The sequence below is a fragment of the Seriola dumerili genome, unplaced genomic scaffold (genome assembly GCF_002260705.1).
Source record: "Seriola dumerili isolate Sdu_G_001 unplaced genomic scaffold, Sdu_1.0 BDQW01000449.1, whole genome shotgun sequence".
In the NCBI taxonomy this organism is placed as follows: domain Eukaryota; kingdom Metazoa; phylum Chordata; class Actinopteri; order Carangiformes; family Carangidae; genus Seriola; species Seriola dumerili.
Genome location: NW_019174704.1, coordinates 4,114,149 through 4,132,090, shown reverse-complemented (window position 1 = coordinate 4,132,090; position 17,942 = coordinate 4,114,149). Strand labels below are relative to the sequence as shown.

At 41.3% G+C, this 17,942-nt stretch overlaps 1 protein-coding gene across 4 annotated transcripts in view; it reads right to left on the bottom strand.

The window, feature by feature from the left end:
• Nucleotides 1–17,942, bottom strand: part of LOC111234441 (cell adhesion molecule 2-like) — a 203,867-nt gene that overhangs the window by 52,943 nt on the left and 132,982 nt on the right. For 3 of the 4 annotated variants that reach the window (XM_022762536.1, XM_022762537.1, XM_022762539.1), the window contains exon 2: nt 12,240–12,266. The exons of the other annotated variant lie outside the window; for it this stretch is intronic. In XM_022762536.1, the coding sequence (XP_022618257.1) occupies nt 12,240–12,266 (27 nt within the window). The remainder of the gene's footprint in view (nt 1–12,239; nt 12,267–17,942) is intronic. 4 annotated transcript variants of the gene reach the window in all.

Sequence of the window (17,942 nt, the reverse complement as noted above, 5' to 3'; positions counted from 1 at the left end):
AGTTGGATGTGTCACTGCAAAAATGTCATTGAGAATGGAGACACTCTGGGGATCTGCTCGCTTGTTGTATTGTCAACTCTTTGCTCATCCCTGCAAATAAGAATCTGCTGGTTTGTTCTCCAAAATATCTGCTTTTGACAAACAAGGAAACTTAACATTTGAGCGATTTAATGGTTATAGCAAAGTGCTGCACATGCCTCTGGGCAAAATGGCTGCTTCCAAAAAATATGTTTTATTTATTCAGAATGCACTGAAGACAATGGAACACGAACACAACACATTAACAAGAGCATTTGATATGGTTTGGAGCAATATTTCTGCACAGTTTAAGATCCGGTAAAACAGACAGAATGAGTGCTCTGGAGAAAATCTATGATGCTGCTGTAAAGATCAGTCTAAGCTCTATACACTACAGGTGGCACACCTGAGACCCTGCATCCATTTGTTGCTATAAGTTAGAAGGACGAAAAGCAAAAAAAAAGAAAGAAAGTAGAAAGTAGAAACATTAAAGTTTCTTTTTGCCCTTCTTTCCCTTTTCTCATCTCGTCTCGTCTCCAGTGCTCCCAGTGCCTAAACAAAGTTACAATAGTCTGGGGATCCCTAACCCTGCCCGAACCCGCGTCAGTGTCTGGTGCTACACGTCCAGTGGGACTGAAAGGGCCAAAGGAGCCACAATGATGGTTATATTAGAACAATGCAGTGATCTGTGCGCCTAATTGGCCAGTGGAGTAGGTTCCTCCATTCCCCCCTCTGGCCACCCAGACCTGATTTAAATGTATCTCCTGAGGGAAGGAGGCAGCTGTTCTCTCCTGATTTCCATGTCTAATTTTAGGTCCTTCCCTCACTCCAGCTCCACTCTTTCTCCTACTTTCGGTTTCTTGCTCGATCTTTTCCAGTTCACATCCATTCCACTCAATTCCCCTCTCTCTGTTCCTCTCTCTCCCTCTGTCACGTTTCCTCCCCTAGTTGATCCCTGAAGGGTGGCATTTCCACTTTCTTTGTCTCTCATTTTCTTATTCTCTCGCTCTCTCTTTCTGCTCCCCGGTCTTTCAAATTTATCTTGATCCTACCTCCTTTCTTGTGCTCAGTTGTGCTCTATCTCTCATTGAGAGAGGGGTCAGTTTAATTGCCCTCCACTTTGACTGACATGCCAGGGGTAAGCCAGGTCAACAACGTCCTCATCTGTATGACATTATGAAGTAATGGCTTAATGAAATTAGCTTTGCTTTATTTTGCATGAATAGGATAATATATGTCGCCATGAATGGCACATGCTATAGAGTAATGCAAGTCAACTATTGCAATGCGGGTTGCAGCTGCCTCTAAACAAATAGCAAATCATTATTTCCTCTAGAGACACAAAACCAGATCACATTTTCACGCTTTAACCCTCCACACAGCTGTCTCCCCAGATGAGCTGAATCTTAAGTTTTAATGGCACCACTCAGTACCCTCCCTCCCTCAGTATAAGCACTGGCAACTAATCAAGGCTGGCCGCAAAGCTTCCGCACATTTGGACTTGTGCCTTCCAACTGCACAAAGCACTGCATCCAATAGTTCTCAACTCCCTGAACTGCTACTTATCCCAGAAGCATATGCCTGTGCGGGGAGTAGAGATATTCACGGGACACAAAGGCACATTCAGACACACCAGTACATGTTGCCAGAGCAAACTACTGGACAAATAATACTGATAAGAGTATCCTGAATGCTTCCTGTCTGCTCTCTGACATGACCTTTCAAGCAAGAGCAGCTGAGTCTACTAACCTTTCTTATTTAGGCATTCAAGAAGAAGAGGAATAGAGAGAGATGCAGGCAGACAGACGGACAGCCTGGAGCTACTGACCTTTATACCGGGACTGGAGCTCAACTGATTTATGATGTATGGCTGGGAATACAGGATTACAAAATGGATAGGGGCAGTCCACGGTTTTGATTAGCTGAGTCACCTTTTAAGCCGACCGAACATCAACAGATAAACGCAGACATGGGACGGTGGGACTGCAAATTTACATTTAATCAATAATTCCACTTTATTATTATAGCTCAGGCTTTGTTTTTGCAGCAGCAACCATCATTTTCATCTGTTATGAAAATACTCACCGGTAATTTTTACCTGGACATAAAACCTACATTTATTTCCAACACATTTTGATGGTAATAATCTGTCATTACAAGCACAGAAGTTGAGCCGGAGAGTTGGTCTATAAAGTTTGATGAATGTTTGCAGGGGACAGATCTCACACAGGTTTTTGCTAAAACCTGTCTGATTGTCTGAGCCTTGGTTGTTTTGTTTTCTCGCCCACATGACTCCTTTTAAGTGACAGAGTTCTATTGGTAAAATGATTAGAACTTCACAGGTAGAGTATGAGTTGTAATGGGATTGTTTACTGATCCCATAACTGATAGGTAGGATGGCAAAAAAAACCCACCAAACATAGAACTCAATTTGTATTACAACACAATTAGCCTTTAAGTAATCAAGCTTAGTGAAAATCACTATTTATAGAACTACACTGCTTAAAAAAGATTTCATTATTATTTATTTCCAATTAAAGGTAAAAACACATTGTGAAAACATGCTGTTGTTTTCATTACAATTAGGGCGAATAAATCAATATTGCAGTTATTTTGGCAGATATCAAGATTGTGATATGCGATTGCTATTTCAGTTGGAATGGTCATTTATACATTTCATTTTCAGATCAAGAAAATATATAAAAATTATGATGTGATTTTTGTTGGGTCTTTTACCACCGCAATTCTTATGGTGCTCACAATGCACAACAATGTTTTGACACCTTTTACCTCACCAGCTCCTGCTTTGTTTTTTTCTTTTTTTTTTGCAGCTCCTGCAATTTGGATATTGCACTCAGCCATATTGCGATTTCGACTATATTTCGATTAATTGTGCTGCCCTAATGATAATAATTATGTGTTAAAAATGTGCATTTCAAACCACATGTAGGCACCCATAAGACTTAGGTACTCACTGGCACTTAAAGCATGACCTCATGCGGCCCACTGTTCACAAAGCATCTTCCTTTATTATTGCATAGGACATGACGCCTTTGCTGTGACCAGTTAGTGTCTACTGGGTCACACAGGTGGCCACACAGCTGGGTACACAAGCTTCTCAGACTGAGTGATTCTCAGGGTGGTCTAGTGATTGGAGAGACTACACAAGGTCAAGAGTTTGATCATCTCAAGAGCTGGTATGAATTCATCAACCAGCCATGAATCCTGTCACGACGTCCTTGAGCAAGGAAATATATCCTTGACCTCCTCACTGCCAGCTGTTGAAAATACAAATGTATTGTTACTTCCAGGTGCAGGGGATTTTCTTTCGTTTTTTTCTTTTTTCTTTTTTTTTTCTGGGCAAGAACCAATTTTATCTGATAATATGGAAGACAAAATGTTGTTAGTAACTTCCTGGAACAAAAGCTAACATATCAGACAAGTGCATCATCACTCCCTGCCCTCCCTCTGGGACTCTTCTTCTTCCCACTGTGACAATTTTCACACAAGCACCTTCCTTTTTCTCAGGAACATGTCACACGCACAGTTTTGTTTCTTACTCTTTCCTAGCGACCTTTTTCACACCTTCTACCAACATGCGTCCCAAATCCACGTTGCATCTCAAATGTGATTTATCAACATTTCATAACGCTATTACACCTGGCATGAAAAATGAGCCTCCGGTATTCACGTTGAAATTAAATTGCATGTTCCTGTGAAAAATAGTAATCGCCAGTGTGACAAAACTATATATCAGTCTCTTTAAACGAGAAAGCGCTAGGGGAGTTACAGCTCTGGATGTAATTTATCTTTTAAACCTCTTGAAAGCAGATGAGAAAGTGAAGTCTGGCTTGACACATGGCAACAGCAATACCCACATATCTGCAGCTGTCATATATCTGTTAGTCATCTGTTAGCCAGAACATATTGTAGTGATGGAATAAAAAACGTAATTAAATGCATTCACCACAGTCTTGTTTGGACGCAGTTACTTTTATGTTGCCTTCACTGAGGCCACAATGAAGAGGAAAACACTCTCAGTTTATCTTCCATATCTCTAAGGACACATGCATTTGCCCATGAAAAACTATTGATACTATCTAAATATCAGTCTGTAACGTGGGTCCAATTAGCCGCATTTTCTTTTTTCCTAAAAAGGTCGTCTATCAATTATTTTCCGTGATGTTTTTTAAGGGAACATTTCTCGACGGCGCATGCTCATCAAGTGAAGAAGCACCTCAATCCCATCGGATTAGGGTTGGTGCTGGTGGCCTTGCAACTTGCGAAGGAGGGAGAATCGGAGACAGACTTGATCTTATCTTCTTGTTTATTCAAACAGCACGATGCTGAATCAAAGCCCCAACGTTTCGGTTTATGCCCTCATCAGGAGCCGTGAGGAGAAATCTACTTCACAAACATCATACAGCGCATCCTATAGGATAAATTCAGGATTAAGTAATCGAGTCACCCTCTGTGTGTCATGCATTGTTATTCTCCTTTGCTTTTCTCATTAGTCAAGTCAATTTATTTATAATATCTGAAAACAACAAACCCTGACCGAAGTGTTTTACAGAGAGATATGACGTTACAGGATTATTTGACCGATGATTAAAATCAACTAGAAACACGGACATGAGAGAGGAAGATATAAGTAAATGAATAAAAGCATCTGCTAAAATCTGATTAAATTCAGTAATGCAACAGCCTTGCACAGAGAACGAGTAAGAACAAACAAGTAAACAACAGAGTGTAACCAGTCATGTCCTGATGAAGGATTAAAAAAAAGAAATGGATCTTTAGGGCCAAACTATTCCACAAAAAACAACATCAATACTTGAGCACTTTTGGATTTTAACTGGTTCAGAGTTGTAACCTGGTGCCAGTCCATTGGGGGGGGGGGGCTTAAAAACAAATAAAACAATCTTAAAATCAGTTCTGTACTTCACTGGTAACCACTGAGGAGAGGCCACTACAAGGGAGATATGGTGTCTCTGCTTGGTACCAGTGAAGGAGTCTCACTGCTGCATTTGGAACCAGCTGCAGGCGAGATAAGGGCGACCGGCTGATTCCTACCTTGAGAGAATTGCAATAATCCAGACAAGAAGAAATAAAAAGATGAGCTATAGTCTCAAATCGTTAATACGCATGGATGATTTTCAATTCTGCGAGTGATCTAGGATGAGCTGATTTGTTTATGACATTTCAAACTAGAATCAGAGATAACACAGAGATTTCTTGCATGAGAGTTAACATTCGATGACAGAGGCCCAAGAGCAGTGATTGTGGTTGTGGAGTAATCTGCAGGTCCGATAAATAAAACCTCAGTTTTATTCTGGTTTAGCTGGTACAGCCAGGTAAAGCTGAGTGTTATCTGCATAAAAATGGTAGGAGACATAGAATTTTCTAAAAAAATAAAGGGAACATATAAAGGCAAATTAAAATAGGGCCTAATATGGAGCTTTATGGTACTCCACAGGAGATGGACGCAGAGGACGAAGACACATTATCAAATCTAACAGAGGCTGATCTGTCTCGAAGGCAGGAGGCAAACCACTGTGTCGAAGGCAGTGGAGAGACATCTCAAATAATTAAACTGGTGTGATTTCCTGCGATTTTCCAACAATTCAGTTATCACCCTCAGGAGAGCAGACTGTGCCCGATGGTGCATCCTGAAACCGGACGAAAATTTGTCCAGGATGGTGAAATTGTTCAAGAAGGAGATGAGCTGAGAGAAAATGACTTTGTCAAGAATCCTGGATAAAAAGCAGAGCTTTTAGACCTGGAGGTTATTATTGGAGACAGATGAATCTAGGTTAGTTTTTTTTTTTTCTTTTTCCCTTTGTATCACAGCATGTTTAAAGCAAGACGGGACATAGCAATTGGGTATTAATTATCAGTATTAATTATTGATAAAATACTGATAAAATACTTGACCCAACGGTGTCCAGCTATTCCTTAAGTAAATATGAGGGAATAATATCTAAGGGGCATGTACTAGATTTCATATGTGTAATAACAATGTGTCCTGAGGAGAGCGGAATTGGTTCAAAGTTGATGGGAACTTCATTCATATTTATATAATTTCTAATATTCAAACGTATCAGGTTTTGTGTCAGCGCAGTTTGTGACTTTGATTTTAGGTTTTCCAACTTTGTGAGGGGCAACTGAGTCCAGCTCCTCTGTGCACAGGCCAGCAGGGGGAGCTTTACTGAGAGCAAGGGTAGACGGTATCTTGAGAGCTGCCTGGCAGGGAAAGGGGCAATAGACCTGGTATAGTCAAATAAAAATGCAGCAACTAACTGATAGCTAGCAATCAAAGTATACACGCACAATGAATAAATGCATATATTATGTATTTATTCACAGACATCATGCCGGCACAATTGGTAATAATGCGTAATGGAACTTTTTAAGTTTAGTAATCTTTAAAAAACTGAACTCTATGAGTCAGAAATATTTATATAAATCACATTATTACTATGCAAATGGTCATAAACTCTGTTATGCTTTGTGAGTCGGTTCTGGTTCTTATAACAGAAGTAATGAAATGTTCTATTTGTCTGCTTTGTTCCATTTGTGCTTGTGAGTGAACTGTATGTTAATTTTCATGTTTGTGTGTGTGAGTGTGTGTGTGCATGCGTGCGTGCGTGTGTGCAGGCACATTTCCAATCTAAACTCGCTCTTCTGACAGTGATAAGATTCCTGCTGTGAGCAAATTGAATGCAACCCCTGCAGAGGGTGGAGCTACCTTTGTATTCAGTGCGCGCGTACAACCACCTCAGGACAGTCATTTCTGATCTGGAGATATGAAATTAATTAACCGGCACCGGAGAAGCTGGCTATGGCAGTGCTGTTGTCATTTACATACAGTAATTAGACTGGGCAGCTGTTGGTGCTGCCATCACAAATTTGACGTCCAACTCAACCCCAGGAGTCGGATCAACAAAATATCACCTACTTTCTCCGGGGTACTATGAGGTGTTGTTTAAGCATGGTGTGGAGTGACCGACAAAGGGCAGTTTGGTTGGAACCACAAGCTGTCAGAGGGTGACAGTGAAGTCTTTTTGGCTTGTTTTTGAGATGGGGGAGGATGTTTCCAGTGGCATCTGGGGTGTGAAAGGCAATGTTAAGGTGCTGACAAAACATCCAGGAAAGAAATTCTCCTATGATAGCACCTTCTTGTGTTTACAAAGCACTACAGGAAACAGACATGTCAGAGCACATAGCAGTTTCTCCTTTTTCTTTATTGCTGAGGAAAAACTGCCACAGCTGAACTTTTGCTCAATGTTACTTTTCAGAAACCAATTCCATATATCATCACACCCACACACTAATTTCAAATTGGTGACAAAACATGCTCCCAGACACCATTATCATTTGCGCAGTATTCTTGCCCTTCATTCAGCCGCATCAATTTAAAGGGCAGAGATATAAACCTCTGCCCATTCTCTGTGTGTAAGCTGTCCGAGTTAAAGCTCGCCCGGTCCAAAATGACCAGGGATCTCACCATCCTTTCTGAGCCAAGGGCAGACATCTCATGGTTTTATGACAGAGGTAAACCTGGCCTTCATAAATACTTCATGCACTGTTTTCTTCCAGCTGGCAAAAGTGAGCAGAAGAAGCTGAGAGCAAAGGTGAGTTCGGTAAGGACAGAAGTACATATTTTTGCAGATAAGTGAAAGCATGGAAAGAGGGAATGGAGTAAACAACTGTGGGAAGTGCATAAACAAAAGAACAACATCTCAAAATGCTTTCCTCCTCGCCAAAGAGGACTTGTTTCTCACATGGTTGCAGATGTTGAGGAGACATGTGGGAAGCAGGCATTTGAATTATGCTGCCCTGATTTATGCATAAAACGTAAGCATTTCTCTGTGTGCTTGTGTTTACTTCTTTGTACATAATCACTTGCGCGTCTGCTCTGTGTAAGTGCAGATAGTGTGTGTGGGTTGTGTGTTACCGAGTGGAAGTGCAATATACACTACATTATTTTCAGTTCGTCCTTTTTAGAAATAGCAAAATCCCAGTCTCATCTGCTCTATTTTGAGTGTTACAAGGACACAGAAGGCAAAGCTTTGGCTACATAAAGTATATGTAGTTTTAAATAATCTGCTCTACTCCTTCCTTAAATGTGAAGCCAAGCAACGGCAAAGCAGCATTAGCAGTCATTCACACGCTTGCTGGCTTCGCAAGTTTTGTAAAGCAAATGTCATAAAAGCATAAGGCCGGGGAAATCTGATTTATTGTGGCTATTGAATCCTCAAAGTTTGTCAAACTGATGTGGAGGAGAAGTGCGCTTGACTTCTTCCTCTTCTTTTATCGCTGAAAATCTATTCATTTCTTTTCCTTTCATATGGGGTGAGAGAGGGATGATCTCAGGCTAGGGTGGCGTTCACGAGGGAAATCAGACTAATCATTGCTGCCACCTAAAACTCCCAAATTCCCCAAATCAACATGACACAGTGTGATTTTCTAATGTGTGGTGATGTGTTGACGGATAACTGTTTATTTAGGAGCGATGTGGGGAAATGCTTCTTGCCCCAGGGGGATCTGCGAGATTCAGTGAGCAGAAAGCACTAGTTTAAAGAAAAAAACCAAAAAAAAAACACAGCTCTTATCATTTGGCTCGTGTGTCACACTTACTGTGCTGCGATGCTCTTCTACCACAGCTTCCAGTCAGGGCCCACAGTGGCAGGTTTGACACTGAAGATCTCGTCACAAAGCTGAGCTCAGACTGGTCTAACCCAGCAACAGCACATCTGAGTGCAAAACTTGCGTGACAAAAGTCATGAGAGTGTGGACTGTGTATTTTAAATGGCATGCTATCCCTTTACACTGCTTTTACTCTCGCAGTTCCAGACTACGGTTAAAAATAAATGACTTTGCCTTAGTCCGTGGAAAATACAAAGGCTAATGTCTGTAATGCCATGCATTTGAAGCAAAGGTTCTCAAACTGTGAATAGCATGTGAGGTAAAGATACTGCATGAGGTGAAAAGTGCATGCTGATGTACTACAAAGTACAAGAAGATGGTTCTTGTAACTTGGGCCGCTCACTTACACAGTCAGCGGCTGGAGCTTCAGCAGTGGTTGTGACACGGAGCTCATGGAGACGACTGAGCTACTTAAAAAAACCACAGCACCCAATTGTTACATTTTGCGTCAAAAATACAAAGTTCTCTGACTCATATCTCAGTCAAATTTCTCAGATGTAATAAACCTATCTTTAGACTTTCTGAAGATATCACTATCTCCGACGTCCGCCGCAAACAAACCTTTCCATAAATTCTCTTGATAGAATAACAGAAAAAAAGATGGTCTTTAAGATTCCAGAACTTGCCTGAGAAACATCAAATTTTTAAGTTGTCTTCAGTATCAAAGTGATTGAGTGATGAGTTGTCTGTACATTCATGGGTAGGGTGCAAACAGGAACTGCTACCAGATCATTCGGCATTGCACTAATCAATAATGCCAATCTGCTAAAATGTTAAAAAAAATATAGGCAGAAAAACTGGGCTCAAGTGGTATCCCACAGTATAACTCACAGAATCCATTATACTTCCTGTTTATGTTCCACAAAACATTATGGGAACTGTAGTGCCCATAACTGTAGTTTTCCCCACTCTCTATTCCCACTTGAGTTTTTTATGCATATTGCGTTACTGTTTTTCAGGTTGTCCGTCCGTACGTATATGTCCATCTGTTCCATTCTCATGGACACAATATCTCAGAAACACCTTAACGGAGCTTCTTCAAAAAATTGGCACAAACATTCACTAGGACTCGAGGATGAGCTGATTAGATTTTGGAGGTCAAAGGTCAAAGGTCAAGGTCAAGGTCACGTGACCTCACCAAACGCGGTCTTGGCCTTGTGAATGCAATATTTCTGTAACGCCTTGAGGGATTTTCTTCAAATTTGGTCAAAACATTCATCTGGGCTCAAGGACAAACTGATTAGAATTTGGTGGCTAAAGTTCAAAGTTCAAAGTTCAAGGTCAAGGTAACCTTGGGAAAACACTTTTTAGCCATTACTCAAGACTTCACACAGAAATTATGACAAATTTTTACACAAATGCTTAATATTTTATATGACTCTGGATAAACAGAAATTACTCTGCGTGGCGGAGGCATACAACTGCGTGGCGGTAATTCTAGTTTCTTTAAATGACAATATTAATGTTACTAAACACAGACACATGGGACGATTGACAGCTGTAGAAATCCTGTCTCTACCAACCTTCCCATATGATGTGATCTTGACTTTGAAGGGCTCCGAGTCGCTCTTGGACTATTAAAGCCGCTTATTTTAAGAGTTATTTCTAATATACAACCTTCAGATGGTATCAGAAACGTAACCTATAACACACCCATTGTGTAACACAACACTCCAAGTAACATTGATTTGAAATAACTATGACAGATTCAGCTCGAGAGCAATTTCAAAGACACAGGTTAAAGGTAAGCTATACCTAGAAACTGTGCTCTGTGTGCACACACACACACACACCCATCCACACACACTGTGCATCTGTGTGTTGTGTTTAACGAGGTCCTTTTTCATGCTCATTTGCATCCCCGACAGTGACGCCATTATATTGTCACATTTTCTAAAAATAACCCTGATTTAATAATAACCTGATTTAATAAGAGGGGGAAGGAGGAGGAGAAGGGAGACAGTATCGTAAGGAGCATACAGGGGTTTGACATGAGCAACATACCAAATCTATCACTCTACAACAGGCAGACTACGGAAATGACAAACCTTGCGTCAAGCATGTGAAAACACAGCATGTTTGGTTTGCTGTTGTGTGTTTTGTACAAAAGGAATGGTTTTATCACAGCAGACCATTGCTACCCACTAATCTCCCCGGTAAATGTCACTATTTTTTAAATACGGTCCCCTGGAAAAGATGCACCACACGGAGAAGTGTGGAGAGTCTTCTGACTCTACTGAATGTGCATGTGCTGTGAGGTTTTCTGAACAGAATTAACTCGAAAGACCATTTATACTACTTTTTTTTTGTTTTTTTTCTAGATGGGTCACTTGATTTGCATTTGCATTTCAGCATGTATATATTTTAATGTTGGCCTGTTTATATTTACAAGTTTGGCTGACATTATCATTCTTGAGTTGATTTATCAAAGAAACACTGGAACTTAATTGCAATCTGCCAAATATTCCTTAATGCAATTTGATTTGCGCATACAGCTGGTTTCTTACGTGTGCTGCCCCCCCCACCCCGAGCTAACGCCTATACTCTCATCTGACTTATTATCACATCACTGCTCAGGAAGTGACTGTATTCGAGACCTGTGCCTCTGGAATCATTATCCAAAGACGGTAACTAAACAGAAGGAGATTATAGTCGCTGACTAAATTCTTAGTTTTCGAGAGGCATATTTACTGAAGCACACAGCTGAATATAATCAGGTTATCTCCTCTCAAATAAACACTCTGCCTCTTCTCTCTGACACTCTCTGATCCATAATCCATCCTCCAGTTACATACTGCCATCTTGCAGACACAGAGAGTGATGGAGAAGATTGTGATCACTGTAATTTACTGCCATCTCGCCAGTGTCTGCCAATGGTAAAGGGCAATATAACACAATTAAATACTTGATTATTAATCCTACGAACCCGGACTGTCCCCTTCAGTGTTTATGAGCTAAAATAATTGAATAGCAAATGTGGAAAAATATATATATATATATATATATGTATCTACGAATATTGACACTGAAATGAGCTTCATGTTGTAGGAGGGCTACCATTTTTAGAAGCAGAGAGCAAATCCCAAGCAAAGTGGTGTTTTCAACTGTTTGGGTAATGACAAATAAACCGTGCAAGGTGCAGTTTAGTGTGTTTACTAAAACACACTAAAATGCAATTTAAACAAGGCAGCACATTTGAAAGCTGAAATTAAATGTGAAATTCCTGTATGACAAAAACCTTTAAAAAAAAAAAAAAACAACCAAACAAACAAACAAAAAAAACACTCCCCTGACTTTTTATTGCAACATAACAATTTTGGAGAGAAGCAGACAGCAAAAAAAGGACAAAAAAACAAACAAAAAAAAACAAGCGCATACAAGCAAACAAGCTAAAGCATAAGCCAAACCTTTTTTTTTTTTAAATAAAAAAAAAGTACATTCAGAGTCACTTCTCTGATGTTGGATGTTGCAAGGCTGAGGCACAGCGGGGTACAAACGCAGCCACAACTCACCTCGAACTTTGCCTTTTGAAGCCATCACTGGAATCCCCAAGTAGACAAGAGGGGTTGGATGGACAGCAAGAGAGGCAGACGCCAGAAAAAAAAAAAGAAAAAAAAAAAGAAGAAGAAAAAAACAGAGAGGAGAAAAGGACAAAGACAGAAGACAGAGCAGCCGATTAGATAAGTGTAGGAAGAACAGTGTGCCTGTGTCTGTCGTACGTATGGAGAAACAGCATAGTCTTTATCTCGAATGTCAATCACTGGTTGCTCAAACACCCCGATCGTTCAACCCTGAAAGAGATTGTCCCGATTTGGCTCATCAGCAAATTGAGACCTCACGGCGTCGCACCTTTTAATTAGTCGCGTCACATCATCTGGATCAGGCAAAGGGAGCTTGTTGCTTTCTAATGAGCTCGCAAGACCCGTAAGGATATGGACATACTGTAGATATCATGTGGTTGATTAGTGAATGCTGCGCTTCATTTGATTTCTTGCCGGAAATGACAAGACTACAGTAGCTGGTGCCTATACGCAGTCTGTTTTTTTTTGTTTTTTTTTGTGGACGTACAGGAAGTAATGATTTGTGTGTATGTGAGAGCCTACAGTCACGCATGCACACACTGGTGCACTATCATATTAGGCTGTGAATGACAGCACTGTAATCAGTGAGGAGACGCACAGACAGGAGTGTCGTCTAACAGAGAATATGCCCCGATATGGGAGGGTTCAGTGAGCAGCTTGCTGAAAACCATACAGGGTAATATATATATATATATATATATATATATGTATTTATATACACAGCCACATCTAAAAAGCAAAGGCGGAACACACAACACAGAGGACCTGACCAGCAACAACGCGAGCATCACCAGCCGAGCCGGATAAACAACACAGATTGTCTACGAGTGTGTGCGTGTGTCTGTGTGTTTGCGCGTGTATCCCGAGGGAATGACTCCCATGCTTCACACACACTGCTTTGCCAAATTGATGGATCTATTGGAATGCCTCTAGTGAGCCTGAAATGAGAGAAGAAGAACAAAGAGAATCTAACTGCAGGTGCGGAGTCTGCTGGTTATAAAAAAATATTGTGCTTTCCTTTCGATTACAGATTTATCAATCATTCCCCCTGTAGCCCGCACAATGGATGCAGAATTTTTTCCATTGTGGCCTATCAACATATGCTGAAAAATGGATTTCAAGTCACTGTCCGGTTAAGTTAACCTGAAAACAGGAGTAGAGATAGAAACCGGCAGCTAAACAGTACGACCACTGCGTCCACTCTCACGTACATATTGTCTGTTTATACATTTGAGTGCCATTAAATCCTGATAGGCAATTTTCACTGGCTGATGGAGATGATTATGTTTTCTTTAGTACAATTTCACAGCTTGCCAAGGTGCAAGAAAGACAGAGTGAAGTGAGAATACCAAAGAGAGAAACTGGTAATCTGTTGTGATCCGTAGTGAATCTTTTAAACTCAATTTGCACGCATTTCTTCGTCCGCAACGTCGTCGTATCTTCAGCGGCACACCACACGAGGACAAGAAGCAAGAACGATCACGTGTGAGAAAAAAAAACTACACTACTCCTCTCTTACACGTGTGCACAAATGCACTCATACATGGCAGCCTGGTGGACATTTCACACCTTGCTGCTGTGTCACTGGTTATATGAGGGAGAAGGACCGGCAGAAAACCCCACCCCCAAAAAAAAACCAGGGCAGCGAGTGTCACGTCTCTGCCAACACTGCTTTCTGCATGAGACTGATGGCTTTGTGAAATATTCCCTAAGCAAAGTCTGACCCCGCTCTATTCCTGCCTTTCATCCCCGCTGTCAAGGTATGAGTTTCCTGTCACAACTGTGACTCTGTGATCTCTCCCAGTCAAAACCCATGGAGAGAAAAAAAAAAAAAACAAGAAGAAAGACAGATCCTGGAGACAAAAAGATGAAGAAAAAACATATATGTTTTTACAGCAACATATGTTATATATTACAGCTACAGAGAGAGAGAGAGAGAGAATGATCCGATCAATTACATAATGGCCACCTTTGCCAATACTCCTAATTGGACAGAATACAATAAAATAATGGGATCAAATCAGTTTCTTTTATTCAGTGCTACATCTTAACCCAACACTCGCTCCTGGGATTCCCCCCTCTCTGTTCTGCTGCTGCCGGCTGTGTAACCAGGCAGTCGTCTGAAAGAATCGAATATTAGTTGCTGTGCGTCGGAATTTGTCTGCCCCCTCGTGGTTAAAAAAAAACCCACTTCGTGCAGCTTTAACTTCATTTCATGGTGTCTTGAGTGTGCAGATAGAGAATGTTACATAGTTCTTTGACTTAACCCCTTAACCAGGATTTAACCCCGCCCCCTACCCCACTCCCCCGCCCCGCTGCGCCAGGACCACCCAGAATACCCATCTGTCGTCGCTCCGCACGGTACCGCAACCCCCAAAAAAAAAAAAAAAAAAAAAGAAGAAGAAAAAAAAAGAAACCCTGTGATCTGAAGGTGAAAGCCCACTGACATTTACAGGAGATAACTGAGTGTCAGCAGCTGAATGAAGTGTGATCTGTCCTGCGGGATGAAAATAGACCCAGTTTGCATCAAAGAAACTTAGGAAGACTCTCACCTGCAGAAACTTCCTGCATACATTTTATATTAATGAACTAATCCTCACAATACCTAGTGATTAATACCTTACATTTTAGATAAACATTCATAGTTTTGCGTTTTATTTCATGAAGAGAAACAATTGTGACATGAACATAAAGAAGCATGTAAACCACTTTTCTTTTTTTTTTTGCCCAGGTATTCATCTGAAACGATGCCCGGAGCTGTTGGTCTAAAAAGCGCGTGACCGTACGGCGGTTGAAAAGAAAAGCTCTGAGCTGCGAGCAGGTTGTTCTCCGTCTCTGTAACCGTCAGCGGGGAGTCGTCATAAATAAACTGTTATGGTTCATACACACACTGCCTACTGTGACACACACTCCCTTGGGGGGTATAAGTCTCCTGAGAGGATATGTGTTGTGTGTTGCAACATCCTTCCTGTTCGCCTCTTCATTTCCGCCTCCGTTCTCCTCCCTTCAACTTGTGCTCATTGAGGAGTTCGTCTCACCTGCCTTTTTTTCTTTTCTTCTCCGCCTCGTTAACCCTTTCCTTACCTCCGTCTTTCTCTCTCCCCCTTCTGTATTTCCTTCGCCCCCTCGGGCTAGTCTCTTTCACAGTGGCAGATATATTCAGCGTCTGACATGCAGTGAAAAGCCTATGGAGATCGATGTGTGCAGCGTGGCGCTCTGAGCTGTCACACGGCATGATGGAGAGTTTAGCTTATCTTTCGTACAGCAGCAGCTGTTTTGCCGTATGTTAGATGTACTCCAGGCCTTTGGAATCCCACCAATATTCCACCGGTGAGCAGATTGCTGTAAAACCTTAACACACTCTTTGTCACCTTATGACTTGGCTGTACATGGAGCCATCAATCCACACATACACTCACGAGCATGAAAACATTCAGCGGAAATGTGACACATACTCATTGCGATCCCAACACACATTTGTGACCGTTTTTGATTTCAAGACAATCATCGGCATAAAAATAGCTCTCAATGAACACAAGCAAATGTATTTAAATCTTATTTGATTTGGCAGCAAATGTATTTAAATCTTATTTGATTTAGCACAGCTTTTGCTAAGGGCCGCAATTCATCTCAGGGTAATAAAGGAGATGGTAAACAGTGTTAATAGATGGAATCAAGCTTACTTAACTCAGCTTATTGCCACCATACTGCCTGCTTTATTAGATCTGTCTACCACGTCCTTGTTTTCTCACATTACAGGGAGGCACACATCTGTTGGTGTTGTCATTTAATCTAGCATATTTGATTCCACTTCCTTAACGCAATTATACGTACATACCCTGTCCATGGTAGAATCATCTGCTCATAACGCCTGAGCGCCCATAAAACATGCACAGGCGGACGCGCACACACACGAGCTCGCATTGCACACGCGCTGATCACACATGCACGCGCTTGGGTAACATTTGTTTCACCTCCCCACCCACCCCCTGAAGATGGTCTACAGCAGTGTTTATGGTTTCATAGGGAACGCCTTGCAGATTTCTCTGTCACGCTGAAGATAACCAAATCTGATGAATCACCATCACCAGACCGTGTGTGAATGGCACCAGGCAATCTGGCTCCCCGAGGCTGTTCAACAGCACAGCGCACTTTTGAACGTTCACGATCAATAGTTAAAAAAGAAAAAAGAAGAAAAAATCTACTACATACTGTTAACAACATGCAGGCATTGTAAGAGAGCAACCTGTTGTTAATTAAATGTTATGTGGTAGGGATTTAGGGATTTTGAGAGGTTGCTTTATTTCGATGGAGGTCAAGAACTGAGAATATTTAAAGTAATTATGAGAAAACTGGATGAAAGTCTGGGAATGTTTAACATGATCCCACATAATCATGATTCTCACCGCTTTGTAACACCTGCGTTGTGATGAGGTGACCGTGCGGGGAATGGACTGGAGGCAATATGTAAAGATCGCGACTCAAGGGATCCGCAGTTTACTGGCGACTGCTGATGGCCTTCAGCCAAACATGCGGTGAACACAAAAAGGGGGCGCCTGATGGATCACCGCTACTTTGGGCACTTGTTTATATGTTGGTGTAGATCAACTGAAACGCAGCTGACCCAGCTTATTTGCGAGCGTGTTTACTACAATTTGAGTGAAGCATCACAATGTTGGTGTCCCATAATAAACACCTATTAGCTTTAAGTGATTTCCTTGCAAGTCAGTTAATGCACATAATGACTTTTCTAATATCTCAATGTTTCTGAAGTAGATGTGATGGAAAATGTCCAGTCAGTGATAAATGATGATGTGTCCAGCATACGTCTGAAAACGATGGAAAAAAGGCATTATCACACATCACACACTTCCCAAAGACCATTAATCAGCTGAACCACCTGAAAAGTTTAACCACTCATAGCCTTAAGCTCATTGTTGCTATAGTTATTTGGCAATCTAGCATATGCTAACGAAGCATGAGTGTTTATTTGGAGTGGTGATTAAACTGTTGGCCACAACTTTGTATAAGCTGTGATAAAGACTTTGTGTGGACATCTGCCACACAATTAGAAGCAAGTTTATTCTGTGGCATGTGATAACAGATGTTCTTATTCATTAGTGAACCAATACTAACTTACTGCGAGTTTTGGCAGAGAAATGAAAACTCCTGAAAGTTAGAGATTAATTAGAAATATAACAAAAGGCATCTGTATTCCACTTAATTCTTACATTAATCTTGGCTCTGGTTCCCAAGATGAGAGAAATGCAGTTAATACAGAACTGTTGTGTGTTCTGAAACAGCACATGTGCTACAGCGGTGTGTTAGGAAAAGGGCTCAGTGACAGTGGCCCGGTGGTTTTAATGTCAGGACATTTTGGTTTACAGCTCCTGTGTCACTTGACTTCACAGCTGTTCTGTAAGAAAGGTCACAGCAGCTTCAAAAAACACACATGTGCCCGCTACAGCTTTGAACACACTACAACTCAGACACAACACATACCAAAACCTGTAATTCTACGAAATGCATGGTCATACCACACAGGTTTTACCCGCACAACACACACCCACGCTGCCATGATATCACACTGTCCCACGCACGCCAAGCAGACTTCATCAGAGACGAGTGACACTG